We start from the raw sequence: 11,747 nt of genomic DNA on the forward strand, positions 1-11,747 counted from the left end.
CCCACCCCCCATCAGCAGTCCAGGTCGGGCCGATGGGAGCCGCTGGACTCCGGCCCCGTCCATCTCCCAGGTTCTCTACTTCTAGGAATGCAACCCTCCACCTGCTCCTTAAGCAGCAACCTCCCTGCCCCTTCGGTATGTGGCATCTTCCCAGCTACAGCAAGCTCAACATCATCTGTCTTGTGCCTAGCACAGGACCTGACACAGAGTGGTTTCTCAAAAACCGTTGGCAGAATTTTAAAACTACATAACTTGTCCTGCAGAACTCACACGGACTCCTACACCGCGAGTAATTCGGCATCAAAAACTGAGTAGGCGCCTCCGCCCCGCCCTCAGCTGCGCCCCACCACCCAGCATCGCCTCGGCTCGCCCCGCCCTTCCGTCGCTCAGCCGCTCCGCCTCGTCCGTGAACCCACTCCGCTCCCAGTCTCGCCTTTCCCTTTCTCCGAAGCCGGGTTTCCTCTCTGGAGCCTATAACCCTTGACATTTCCCTACATGATGTCCCATTTCGGGAAGCCTTTACTTTTTTTTTTTTTCACTTTAGGCTATTAGCAAAAAGGTGACACCCTCCTCACTACCATGGCTACGCCTCCTTCACGCGGCACTAACCGGAAGAGATTGTACAGCCCCTAGTTCATAGACCCGGAAGTAGATGTACCTCACGGAAGCCGGCTTTGGCCCTGCGGCTGCTGCTGTCGCCGCGGAGAAATTGTTGGAGCTGGCAGCCTAGGAATGGTAAGACTTCGTGGTCCACCTCTGAGGGTTTGGAGCGGAGTTAGGGGGTGAAAAGAAGTTTCTCAGAGTGCCTCCGGGGACGACCCCCCAAAAGGCTTGGGGCCCCGCCCCGGTAGCGCCCCGAAAACCTGCGCATGCGTGGGCCGGAGCGGGCTTGAAGCTGGCCTGAGGTGGTACGCATGCGCAAGTGTGACATGTAGAAGGTGGGATGAGAATTGACCTGGAATTTGCCACCTCACCCCCAACCGATGGCGTTTAAACCATGGCTGCGAGGAGGGCAGCAGGGTTCACTCGGTGCGCTTCTTCTGAGTTGTAGAGCTGACTTCATCACCACTCCTACTCTGAGCCCCTGAAACAGACCTGTACTGACATCTCCCCTCCATGGGTGTGGTCTCGGAGGAGAACGAGGGGCGGAGGGCCGAGGAAGAGAAATGGGTGCAAACCTAGCCTCAGTCTACCAGCAAGAATAGGTCCCATTGCCCTCTCCCCAGGTGTCGAGATTCCTAGCGAAATCCTTTCAAGCGGCGCGACCAGCGCACCTGGGAGCAGGACCAGAGGCTAAGCTAGGAACCGGCCTGGTTAGACGGGGCGGACCCGCAAATGGAGCCGCCCCTCCGCCCGCCTCCCACCTCCCCGCCTTGTAACTGAGCTCTCCGGGGGCTAGAAATGAGGGCCCCCGGGGCGGGTGGTATTCACGCAGTTCCAAAACGGCGTTTTTTTTTTTGTTGTCCCACCCACTAAATCTTTAGCCAAAGCTACAATTGGGGGGGGTGGTGCGGGGAAGTCGATCTGGACTGGTTGGAGTACAATCTGCTTTTCCTTCCAGGGCTTGAACCAGTTTGTTCCAGTTCAAACCCCTGCTGAGAATTTGCATTTCTGGCAATGCTAATGATGCTGTTAGGGACCAATTCCGAGAACCGCCGAGTAGAACAGTGGTTCTCAAATTTTGTTATACGGAAGAATCACCTCATAGCCATCGCTATGAGTCGGAATCGGCTCCACGGCACTGGGTTTGGTTTGGTCTTTGGAAGAATCACCTGGGGGGATCTTGTTAAAATGCAGATTCTGATCAGTATATCGGGGTGAAAATGCAGATTCTCAGGAGGGGTAGTAACCGGTTTGTTTCCTTCTCCCTACTTTGGTCTGGAGGGGAATAGTGGTGCTGTTGAGCTGAGCGAGCAGCTAAGGAAAAGAAAAAGTGAGCCAAGAATCCTTTATTGCTAATTTATAGTCAAGGCCCTTAACTTAGGGGCCATGCATAACATTAGAGGGTCGGTGAGCCCCCTAAAATAGTGTGTGTTTGTACATTTTTCTGGAGTCCATAGCTTTTGTCATGTTCTCAAAAATGCCAGTGGCGTTCGTTACTAGTTTGTACGGGTTGTATTGACATAATAGGGCCTGTGCCCCTTTCCTCTCCCAGTGTCTTCTCTAGTTTATGGGACCCTGGGGAGCCTATGGAAACCCTGGTGGAGTAGTGGTTAAGAGCTCCAGCTGCTAAGGAAAGGTCAGCAGTTTGAATCCACCAGGGGCTCTTCAGGAGAAACATGTAACATTTTGCTTCCTAAAGATTATAGCCTTGGTGGAGGTCACAGAAGCACCATAGACACATCCAAACTCGCTGAGGGACCGAATTACTGGGCTGAGGGTTGGGGACCATGATCTCCAGCAACATCTAGCTCAATTGACATAACATAGTTTATAAAGAAAATATCCTACATTCTACTTTGGTGAGCAGTGTCTGGGGCCTTAAAAGCCTGTGAGCAGCTATCTAAAATACTCCACTGGTCTCACCCTGTCTGGGGCAAGGGAGAATGAAGAAAACCAAGGACACAAAGGAAAGATTAGTCTAAAGGACTAACGGATCACAACTACCACAGCTTCCACCAGACTGAGTCTAGCAAAGCTAGATGGTGCCTGGCTACCACTGCCGACCACTCTGACAGGGCACAATAAGAGTCCCAGACAGAGCTGGGGAAAAATGTAGAACAAAATTTTAACACACACACACACACACACACACACAGGCCAGATTTACTGATCTGACAGACTGGAGGAACCCCGAGAGTATGGCCCCCAGACTCCGTTATAGCTAAGTAATGAAGTCACTCCTGAGGTTTACCGTTCAGCCAAAGATTAGACAGGCCCGTGAAACAAAATGAGACTAAATGGGCACACCATCCAAGGGGCAAGGACAAGAAGGCAGGAGGGGACAGTAAAGCTGGTAACGGGGAACCCAAGGTCAAGAAGGGGAGAGTGTTGACATGTGGGGTTGGCAACCAGTGTTACAAAACAATATGTATATTGTTTAATGAGAAACTAATTTGCTCTGTAAACCTTCATCTAAAATACAATTAAAAAAAAAAAAAAAGATTACAGCCTTGGAAACCCTATGGGGGTAGTTCTACTCTGTCCTGTAGGGTCTCTATGACTCGGAATTGACTTGAGAGCAGTGGATTTGGTTTTTGGTTTGGGGAGCGTGTGCCAGTATAAGGTGGTTAGGCTGGAAACTTGAGCTCAGAGAGCCACGTTTCTCCTTTGCAGACTTTCCTCTCAGCCTCTACGCTTACCTGGTCAGAATCCTTGGATGAGCCTGTGGGACCCTTCCTCCTGGCCCTGTGGTTTGGAACCAGTGGCTTTGGGACTGTAAGAGAATGGACAAAGGTAGTATGAGGCCGGGCCAGCTCCCCAAACGCTTGGGCGCAAAACATCTGCTGATTCCGCCCTGTGCCTGGCATGTGTGTCTTTCGGTCCTGGCTGGGCATTGCCACCTCCCCCTGGGCCAGCACCACCCACGTACCTCTCGGCAGAGGCCACAGTTGACTGACTCGCTGTTGAGCTGCCGCTGTCTGGCATGGCTGCATTTTGATGGCAGAGGGAGCAGTTATGCCCAGAGCCCGGTGTGTCGGCATCACCAGTCTGACCTGAGCACCATGTGCTGCACGACATGACACTGGCACCGGGAGAACTGCCCAGCATGGAAGGTCTGGGCCAGGTCTGAGCCCAGATGGGATCTGGATGGCTGAGGAACTCCCACCTTAAAACTTCAAGTGTCAAGGAGGCAGTGGGAGGCTGGCAGGGAAAAGGGACTGAGGAGGGGTCCCATATGCAGGGGCTTATAGCCTGCTAGGTACTTAGGCCTGAGTTCACCACTTCTCTTGTTCTAGATTCCCAGGGGCTGCTAGATTCATCCCTGATGGCATCAGGCACTGCCAGCCGCTCAGAGGATGAAGAGTCGCTGGCAGGGCAGAAGCGGGCCTCCTCCCAGGCCTTGGGCACCATTCCTAAACGGAGAAGCTCCTCCAGGTAGTAAAGGTTAAGAGGGCCGGGGACTGGGAAGGAGAAGAAGATCTGTGGCTTTAGGTGTTGCTTGCCTTCTCTCCTGTAGGGAATGGCTAACTGAGCCCCTCTGGGACCTAAGCATTGGCAGAGTCTTGGGGTTTTCTTGTCCCTACAAATCCCTCCCTGTGGGACTAAGGGTGAGGGGGTAGATCTTAGGCCTTGATGTGAAATCTTTGTGGTGCAGTACCCTAGGATCTCAGAGGTGGAGTAGACAGTTCTGTGCCCCATTGAGCCTGGCTCTGGGTTAAAGGGGTGTGTGTGTGTGTGTGAGTGGGTACTGGGAATGGTTAAGGAATGCTCACTGGGCAGGATCCTCCCCAGGTTCATCAAGAGGAAGAAGTTTGATGATGAGCTAGTGGAGAGCAGCCTGGCCAAGTCCTCTACTCGGGCAAAGGGGGCCAGTGGGGTGGAACCTGGCCGCTGTTCAGGGAGCGAACCCTCTTCTAGTGAGAAGAAGAAGGTGAGGGCTTGGGGGTGCAGGGGTGGGGGGCAATCCCAGATTTCATGTTTCCCCAGAACATTTGCCAGCTGGCAGGAGGTCTACAGGGAGGCTTGTGAGAGGACCAAGCCACCCCAGCTCCAGCCTCTGATGCCTCTAACTGGGAGCCCATTTCTCCCTACTCCCACTTTCTTGCTGCACCCCCCCACCCTGCCAGTGCATCCTGTATCACATTCCGTGTGGGAGGCATGGAGCGTGCATCTATTCTGGGAGCAAGCAGTCTGTTCCCAGCATTGCTGGGTGTAAAAATAACCCCCAGGTGGCATTGCTCTGGCCCCAGACGCCGTAGCAGCAAGAGTGTTTTCCTGGTATCCCCCTCCCATCCTCCACTGTGGGATTGGGTGTGCCATCAGCAGAGAAGACCCCATATGGTCAAGTACTACGTAGAAGTTATTTGTGGGGGTATTAGAAGGAAGCAAGCTGAGCTTCCTCCTTGTGCTTCCTATTGTTGGGGCTAGGGCTGCCACAGACTACATCAAACTCTAGGCCGGAAGCCCCAGCCGCCCAGTGCTGGCTTTGCCCTCACTCTGCTCCTATCCTCTGCCCAGGTATCCAAGGCCCCCAGCACTCCTGTGCCTCCCAGCCCAGCCCCCGCACCTGGACTCACCAAACGTGTGAAAAAGAGCAAACAGCCACTTCAGGTGACCAAGGATCTGGGCCGCTGGAAGCCTGCGGATGACCTCCTGCTCATTAATGCTGTGTTGCAGGTAGTGCTTGTCACCACCTCCCTTCCCCAGCCTCCAGTTCCCAGCCCCCAAACTAGCCTGGGAATGCCCTGTGGATGGCAAGGGAAGGGTTCACAGCTCTAAGGCTGGAACAACCCCTCTGGGGCCTTGCAGACCAATGACCTGACATCTGTCCACCTGGGCGTAAAGTTCAGCTGCCGCTTTACCCTTCGGGAAGTCCAGGAGCGCTGGTATGCCCTGCTCTACGATCCTGTCATCTCCAAGTGAGTAGGGGTGACTCCAGCGCTGGGGAGGTACTGGGGACACCAGAATTCAGCTCCTGGAGGAAAGAGAATTGTACCGGGGCCCAAGGGAGGGGCTTAGGAGGCAGGGCTTCTGGGGCTTTGCATTCTCTGAGATGATTCTGAGACCTGCCAGGCTTCAGAGGGAAGCTCCTTCCCACTTCCACCCCTGCTAGTCCTGGCATAATGCCAGAAGCCAGGAGCAACTGCAGGCAGAGGAGATAGCGTGGAGAAAATGTCAGAATGAGCACCAGGAGCCCAGGCTCCGCTACAGTGTGCAGTGCGGCTTTGGGCAGGTCTCCTCCCAGCCTTTCCTCGCTGACTTCCCACAGTTTTTTCCTCCATAAGATGAGGGAATTGGACGAGAAGAACACCAAAGCCCCTTCCAGCTCTGGCGGCCAGTGTTCCAAATAAATCCATGTGCATGAGCACACAATACACACTCTTCCTCCTCCGCAGTCATTTAGTTTAATGTCTTCAGAGTTTGGTTGGATGCTTAACACCCGTCTCATCCTCCTCCACAGCTCCTGCTGCCACTTAAGCTATAGCCATGGCCCTGGTACACCAGGAAATGGGCAGGGCTCAGCTCAGGAAAATGGGAGGTGGCAGGCAGTGGCTGGTGGGTGGCAGCTTTGGCCAAGTAAGGAGGAACGTCTTGGGGAGGGAGCAGCACTGATCTCAAGATCTGCCCCAGGACTGGGCCTCCAGGGATTGTACCTTTGAATCTCCTTCACTGGGTTGAACATAGGAGCTTCAGTTCCCTGTTCATTTACTTGACAAACCAATGAGGCTGCAGGTGCTATGCTAAGCCTTGGACTCTTCCTATTGAGGGGGTAGATCTCAAAGGCCTGTAGGTTCGGGGGAAATAAGGAAGCCCACATTGCTTGACATCCTCCCCTCAACCCTGCCCTAAGCTCTGCCTCTCCCTCTGCCCAGGCTGGCTTGCCAGGCCATGAGGCAGCTGCACCCAGAAGCCATTGCAGCCATCCAGAGCAAGGCCCTGTTTAGCAAGGCTGAAGAACAACTGCTGAGCAAAGTGGGATCGGTAAGGCTGAGGGTTAGGTGGGGAGTAGGACTACCTGGGAAACTACTCATGTGGGATGACCCCGTTGCCTGAGTAGACTGGGGTGTGCTGTTCAGGTACACATCCATTTGCAGGGCTTTTGTGGACAGGGCTCTGGGGAAGAGCCAAGCCTGGTTCCCTGAGGGACTATATCTGTCCCCCTTCTAGCTCCTCGTGAGTATTGTTGGTTGGTGGGAATAAGGAAACCCAGACACTGCAGAGCTTAAAGTGTATTTCTTGCCCTCCAGACCAGCCAGCCCACCTTGGAGACCTTCCAGGACCTGCTGCACAGACACCCCGATGCCTTCTACCTGGCCCGGACTGCCAAGGCTCTGCAAGCCCACTGGCAGCTCATGAAGCAGTATTACTTGCTGGAGGACCAGACAGGTAACTGGCCGCTGGAGCTGGCAGAGCATGTATGTGCGTGCATGCATGTTTACGAAGTGGTCTGGGCATGGCTGCCCTCAGGTGTCCTGTAACAAATCCCTCAGTGGCCCCTGTGTCTTCTTGACCTCACTTCCAACAAAAACTACTTCTAGAGAGAGCGAACATCTAGAGAGAGCGAACAAGGCTGGAGAGGCCTTCAGCATCATGGTAAGGGGGGCAAAAATTGTCTGGAGTCCTGAGCAAAATGCCTAAATAGTGGAGCTGTCTACCACTTCTGTTTCTGGGTATTTTTTCCTACCACATTTTATTGTTACACAAATAATACATGAATATATTCTTTCTCAGTGACAATTCACATATGAGCAAAATGTGAAAGTCTACTTTCTGCTCGGTCTTCTCTTTGTTTCCCACCCTGGGATAATTGCCACTTTTTCTAAGCTCAGCCGTGTCCCATATCTTCTCCCACCAGGCAGTGTTGTCAGGCTTCTTCAGGCCGTCCAGAAGTCTCCATTGGGACTTTACACCCTATCTTTCGCCTTCCTCAGGGCCAGCTCCCTCTGTGTCCGCTTCCTCAGGGCCAGCTCTCTCTCTCTGCCTGTCCCCTTCCTCAGGGCATGCTCCCTCTGTCTGTCCTCTTCCTCAGGGCCAGCTCCTTCTGTCTGTCCTCTTCCTCAGGGCCAGCTCCCTCTGTCTGTCCCCTTCCTCAGGGCCAGTTCCCTCTGTCTGTCCCCTTCCTCAGGGCCAGCTCCCTCTGTCTGTCCCCTTCCTCAGGGCCAGCTCCCTCTGTCTGTCCTCTTCCTTAGGGCACGCTCCCTCTGTCCCTTTCCTCAGGGCATGCTCCCTCTGTCTGTCCCCTTCCTCAGGGCCAGCTCCCTCTGTCTGTCCCCTTCCTCAGAGCCAGCTCCCTCTGTCCCCTTCCTCAGGGCCGGCTCCCGCTGTCTGTCCCCTTCCTCAGGGCCAGCTACTTCTGTCTTTCGCCTTCCTCAGGGTGAGCATGCTCTCTGCTTCCTTTCTTTCCTCCCCAAGAAAGCTCTTGCTCTCCTTGTGACAAGTAGACACTCTTCAGTTGGGTTTGTGATTCAGGCTCAGATTTTCACACTACGTACTCAGCTCTTGCGTTCTGAACGTTATTGCACACTGCCTTCGATATAGTTTTTCACTGTTTATTGAAAAACTTTTCACTACATAGTATTTTAGCTCTTTTGTTCTCTACCACTTGGCCTTGCTAACAGGACTTTAGTGTCTGCTCTGTAGCAGCTCCCACTAGCTAGCAACCATGAAACTGTCCCTGTGGCTTCTGGTTATCAAGAAACATTCTTACAGGGGAATTGTTACAAAGCTGCTTACCTAAGCGAAGCCCTGTTTTTCCTTCTGAAAGACCCCCAGATTTAGTGCCATGGGGCAGCCCTCTTTAGTCCTGCAGCATCCAAACTTCCGGTTCTTGCCCAGGGCTCAGGTGTCACTGAATTCCCAGAGAGAAGAGAAACCGGATAAGGTTGAGTATTGCTGCCATTGCCAACAAATCAGCTAGCTCCTTTATCACCATCTTGTAAGTGCTTTCCTAATCCAAAAGTTATTTTGTGTAAACTTATTTCTTAGTTAAAAGCCTTAACTTAGAGGTTTAATTTTTTCCCTTCCAGAGTTTTATATGGGGATTCGATGTCTCCTTTGCTGTTTAGAGCTAGGGTTCTCCAGGAACGGAGAGGGTGTACTGCTTAGCTGTTAAGTCAGTTGAATTTTAGATTGGTAGAATTTCAGGTAACCATGAGGGGCTGGTGGGGTTGGCCCCCAAGCACCCTGTCTCCCCTTGTAGTCTGACTTGAGGAAGGGGAGGAAAAGGTACGTTTGAGGCTCCTACACAGCAGCAGCACCACCCTGCAGGCAGTAACGACACCTCAGCTGTTTTCACATCCCTCAACGGAGAGTTTCATGGGCGCTAGTTGGTGGCACTGCTACAGAGCTGACGCGGAAGTCCTGGGAACGGCAGGCCTGGAGACAGGTTCTCAGATCTTTTTTTGACACCAATACCCTTTACATTTTGATCAGAAAAAACCTGAAAAACTTTCATGAAACACTGTTTATCCTGAACATATGTCATGGACTCTGATATTAACTGTCCTATTTCATTTCACCTTTTGAAAAGTGAAATTAATTTCACAATCCATTAAGGAGTCATGACAAACACTGGCTTAAGGTGGAGCAGCTCCCCGAGTTTGCCTCCTTTCCTGAGTGGTACTTGACCAGCACAAGCCTCTCAGCCCCTCACAGGCGTGGCGGAAGATGTGGGGGTATATGATGTAGTAGAAGGAACATTTTGGGTGTGGAACCAGGAAAGCAGGACTTGGTTTCTGGCTCTGTCACAAACTACAGTGAAATAGTTCAAGTCTTCTATATCTGTTGTCTCATTTACAAAACGGAGCTAATAGTGTCTTCCTTACTTAACTGAGAAGTATGGAAATGAGAGCCAGTTGCACATTGAAAAGCCACATGCAAAGGTCAGTTTTAATTTCCTTCTTTTTCTAGAATCACCTCTGCCCTCAGCTGACCCCAGGAATGCTTTGTGCCAAATTGGGGTGCAGCCTGATACGATGTCAGGTTAACGTTTGTTGATTTCAGCACTAAATTGTTTACATGTGCTCGGTCTTCGTCGCTTGTGCCCGCTTAGTTCAATTGTCTGCTCAGCATCCTGGGGTTGGTAGGAGATTCGGTGCTGACCCTTCCTCTGTCCTTTGTTCAGTGCAGCCGCTGCCCAAGGGGGACCAAGTACTGAACTTCTCTGATGCAGAGGACCTGATAGATGACAGTAAACTCAAGTGAGTGGCTGGGGCTGCCGGCAGGGGTGGAGAGGAGCTTATATCCTCCCACTGGGTAAGGCTTCCCGGGCTGCCAAGCCCACCACGCTGCTGGCAACTGACTCAGCCTCAGAGTCTAGCCATAGCTGTTGGTGTTTGGTCCCCTATTGAGCCCCTCCCCTCCTGTTGGGACCCTGTTAGTCTCCTCTGTCTTAGCCAGGTCCAGGGGAAGAGGCTAGTCCGAGGCTGGAGGAACAGCCGTCTAGGTTACTTGGCCAAAGAGGCTTAGGGAATACCCTGATGAGCCAGGTAGGACCCAAGTGGTGATGGCAGGTGAGCTAGAAGTGGAGCCTAATTCTAATTCATCCCCCTCTGACTGCCTTCTCACTCCTCAGGGACATGCGAGATGAGGTCCTAGAACACGGTGAGTGGGGGTGGGGGGGTGCAGTGAGGGGATGGAAGTACTTGCTGGAGTGCAGGGAACCAGTACAAGGCACTGGTGACCTTGGAGTGTCTCCTTATCACCCCACCTCACCCCAGAGCTGACGGTGGCTGACCGGCGTCAGAAGCGAGAGATTCGGCAGTTGGAGCAGGAACTGCACAAGTGGCAGGTGCTAGTAGACAGCATCACAGGTGAGGAGGCCAGGGGACCAGGGGCCAGTCTTCATCACCCTTCAGCCCATCCTGAGCCCCTGTTGTCACCTAGCTGAGTACACCGTCATTTCCCAGGCCCCTGACTCCTGTCCCTTAGTAGACCTTGCCCTGGGTCCTTTGGGGTGGGCCCTTCCTTAACCCTGCTCTTCTCCTAGGCATGAGCTCTCCGGATTTCGACAACCAGACGTTGGCAGTGCTGCGGGGCCGCATGGTGCGGTACCTGATGCGCTCTCGGGAGGTGAGGCAGGCCCTCCCAACAGTCCTCTCCTTCACTGCCGTTCCTGTGTCTAGTCCCTGTTTCCTCACTCATCCCTGCCTACGTGGACCCCTGACCCCATTCCTCAGGCCCCACCCCTCACCCGCCCTGTTTCCCCAGATCACCCTGGGCAGAGCAACCAAGGATAACCAGATTGATGTGGACCTGTCTTTGGAGGGTCCAGCCTGGAAGATCTCCCGGAAGCAAGGTACTCCTCCACCCCTGCCCCCAGTAGGAAGAAGTGTGAGGATGTTCCTTCCAGCTCTGTCCCCAGGAAGCTGCTCCAGATGCAGAGCTGGTACATGGAGGGTTCTGGCTCTCTTTTGGCTTCCTCCATTGACTAACCCCCCTTTTCCCCTCTGCTTCCACAGGTGTCATCAAGCTGAAGAACAACGGTGATTTCTTCATTGCCAATGAGGGCCGGCGGCCCATCTACATCGATGGACGGCCTGTGCTGTGTGGCTCCAAATGGCGCCTCAGCAACAACTCTGTGGTGGAGGTGAGCTGGGTGGGAGGGAGATGGAAGGGCCAGGATGAGACTAGGGGTGTGGGGAGCCAGTAATGGGCCTGGCCTCTAGCCCCCTACTCTGTCCTGAGCTAGCTTTCTCACACCTGCAGATCGCCAGCCTACGATTCGTCTTCCTCATCAACCAGGACCTCATTGCCCTCATCAGGGCTGAGGCTGCCAAGATCACACCACAGTGAGGGATGGTGGCAGGCTTCTGGGCCCTCACTGGCCTTGGTTTCCCCCACCCTTCCAGCTCCTTCAACTGGGAACTCTGCTCCCGGAAAAGCCTTCTGCTCAGTTGGCAGCAGGAGACCCAACTGCTGGCCCATGGATTTGAGCCTTTGGGGAGGGTAGGGCTGGCCATTGGGAAGCCAGGCAGAGGCTGGGACCCCCCAGCTTCCCTAGAGCCAGAACCCCCCCTTCTTCTGCAGGCTGCCCTTCTTCTCTTCCCCCAAGGTTTCCAGCCCCACTCCTGTGTCTCCAGCTAGCTTTAGACTTTTCATTTGTTTTGTTTTTTGTAAATAAAAAGCACTGAGTTCCAAAGGTA

At 53.4% G+C, this 11,747-nt stretch overlaps 1 protein-coding gene across 3 annotated transcripts; it reads left to right on the forward strand.

Moving 5' to 3' along the window:
- The first annotated feature begins 452 nt into the window (after positions 1 to 452).
- On the forward strand, positions 453 to 11,747 carry MCRS1 (microspherule protein 1). 3 transcript variants are annotated; one of them, XM_064284266.1, is made up of 15 exons: positions 453 to 735; positions 3,277 to 3,727; positions 3,900 to 4,038; positions 4,396 to 4,534; positions 5,122 to 5,280; positions 5,413 to 5,522; positions 6,477 to 6,585; positions 6,852 to 6,990; positions 9,728 to 9,803; positions 10,178 to 10,206; positions 10,323 to 10,415; positions 10,592 to 10,674; positions 10,813 to 10,900; positions 11,064 to 11,191; positions 11,311 to 11,747. In XM_064284266.1, the coding sequence occupies exons 3-15, from the start codon at positions 3,929 to 3,931 to the stop codon at positions 11,395 to 11,397; spliced, it is 1,350 nt and encodes a 449-aa protein (XP_064140336.1). In that variant the 5' UTR covers positions 453 to 735; positions 3,277 to 3,727; positions 3,900 to 3,928; the 3' UTR covers positions 11,398 to 11,747. The 3 variants fall into 3 exon arrangements, with proteins under 3 accessions (XP_064140336.1, XP_064140337.1, XP_064140335.1); XM_064284265.1 differs by having other exon boundaries at positions 454 to 735; positions 3,277 to 3,396; XM_064284267.1 differs by lacking the exon at positions 3,277 to 3,727.

This window comes from Loxodonta africana, chromosome 4 (assembly GCF_030014295.1).
Source record: "Loxodonta africana isolate mLoxAfr1 chromosome 4, mLoxAfr1.hap2, whole genome shotgun sequence".
Classification (NCBI taxonomy): Eukaryota; Metazoa; Chordata; class Mammalia; order Proboscidea; family Elephantidae; genus Loxodonta; species Loxodonta africana.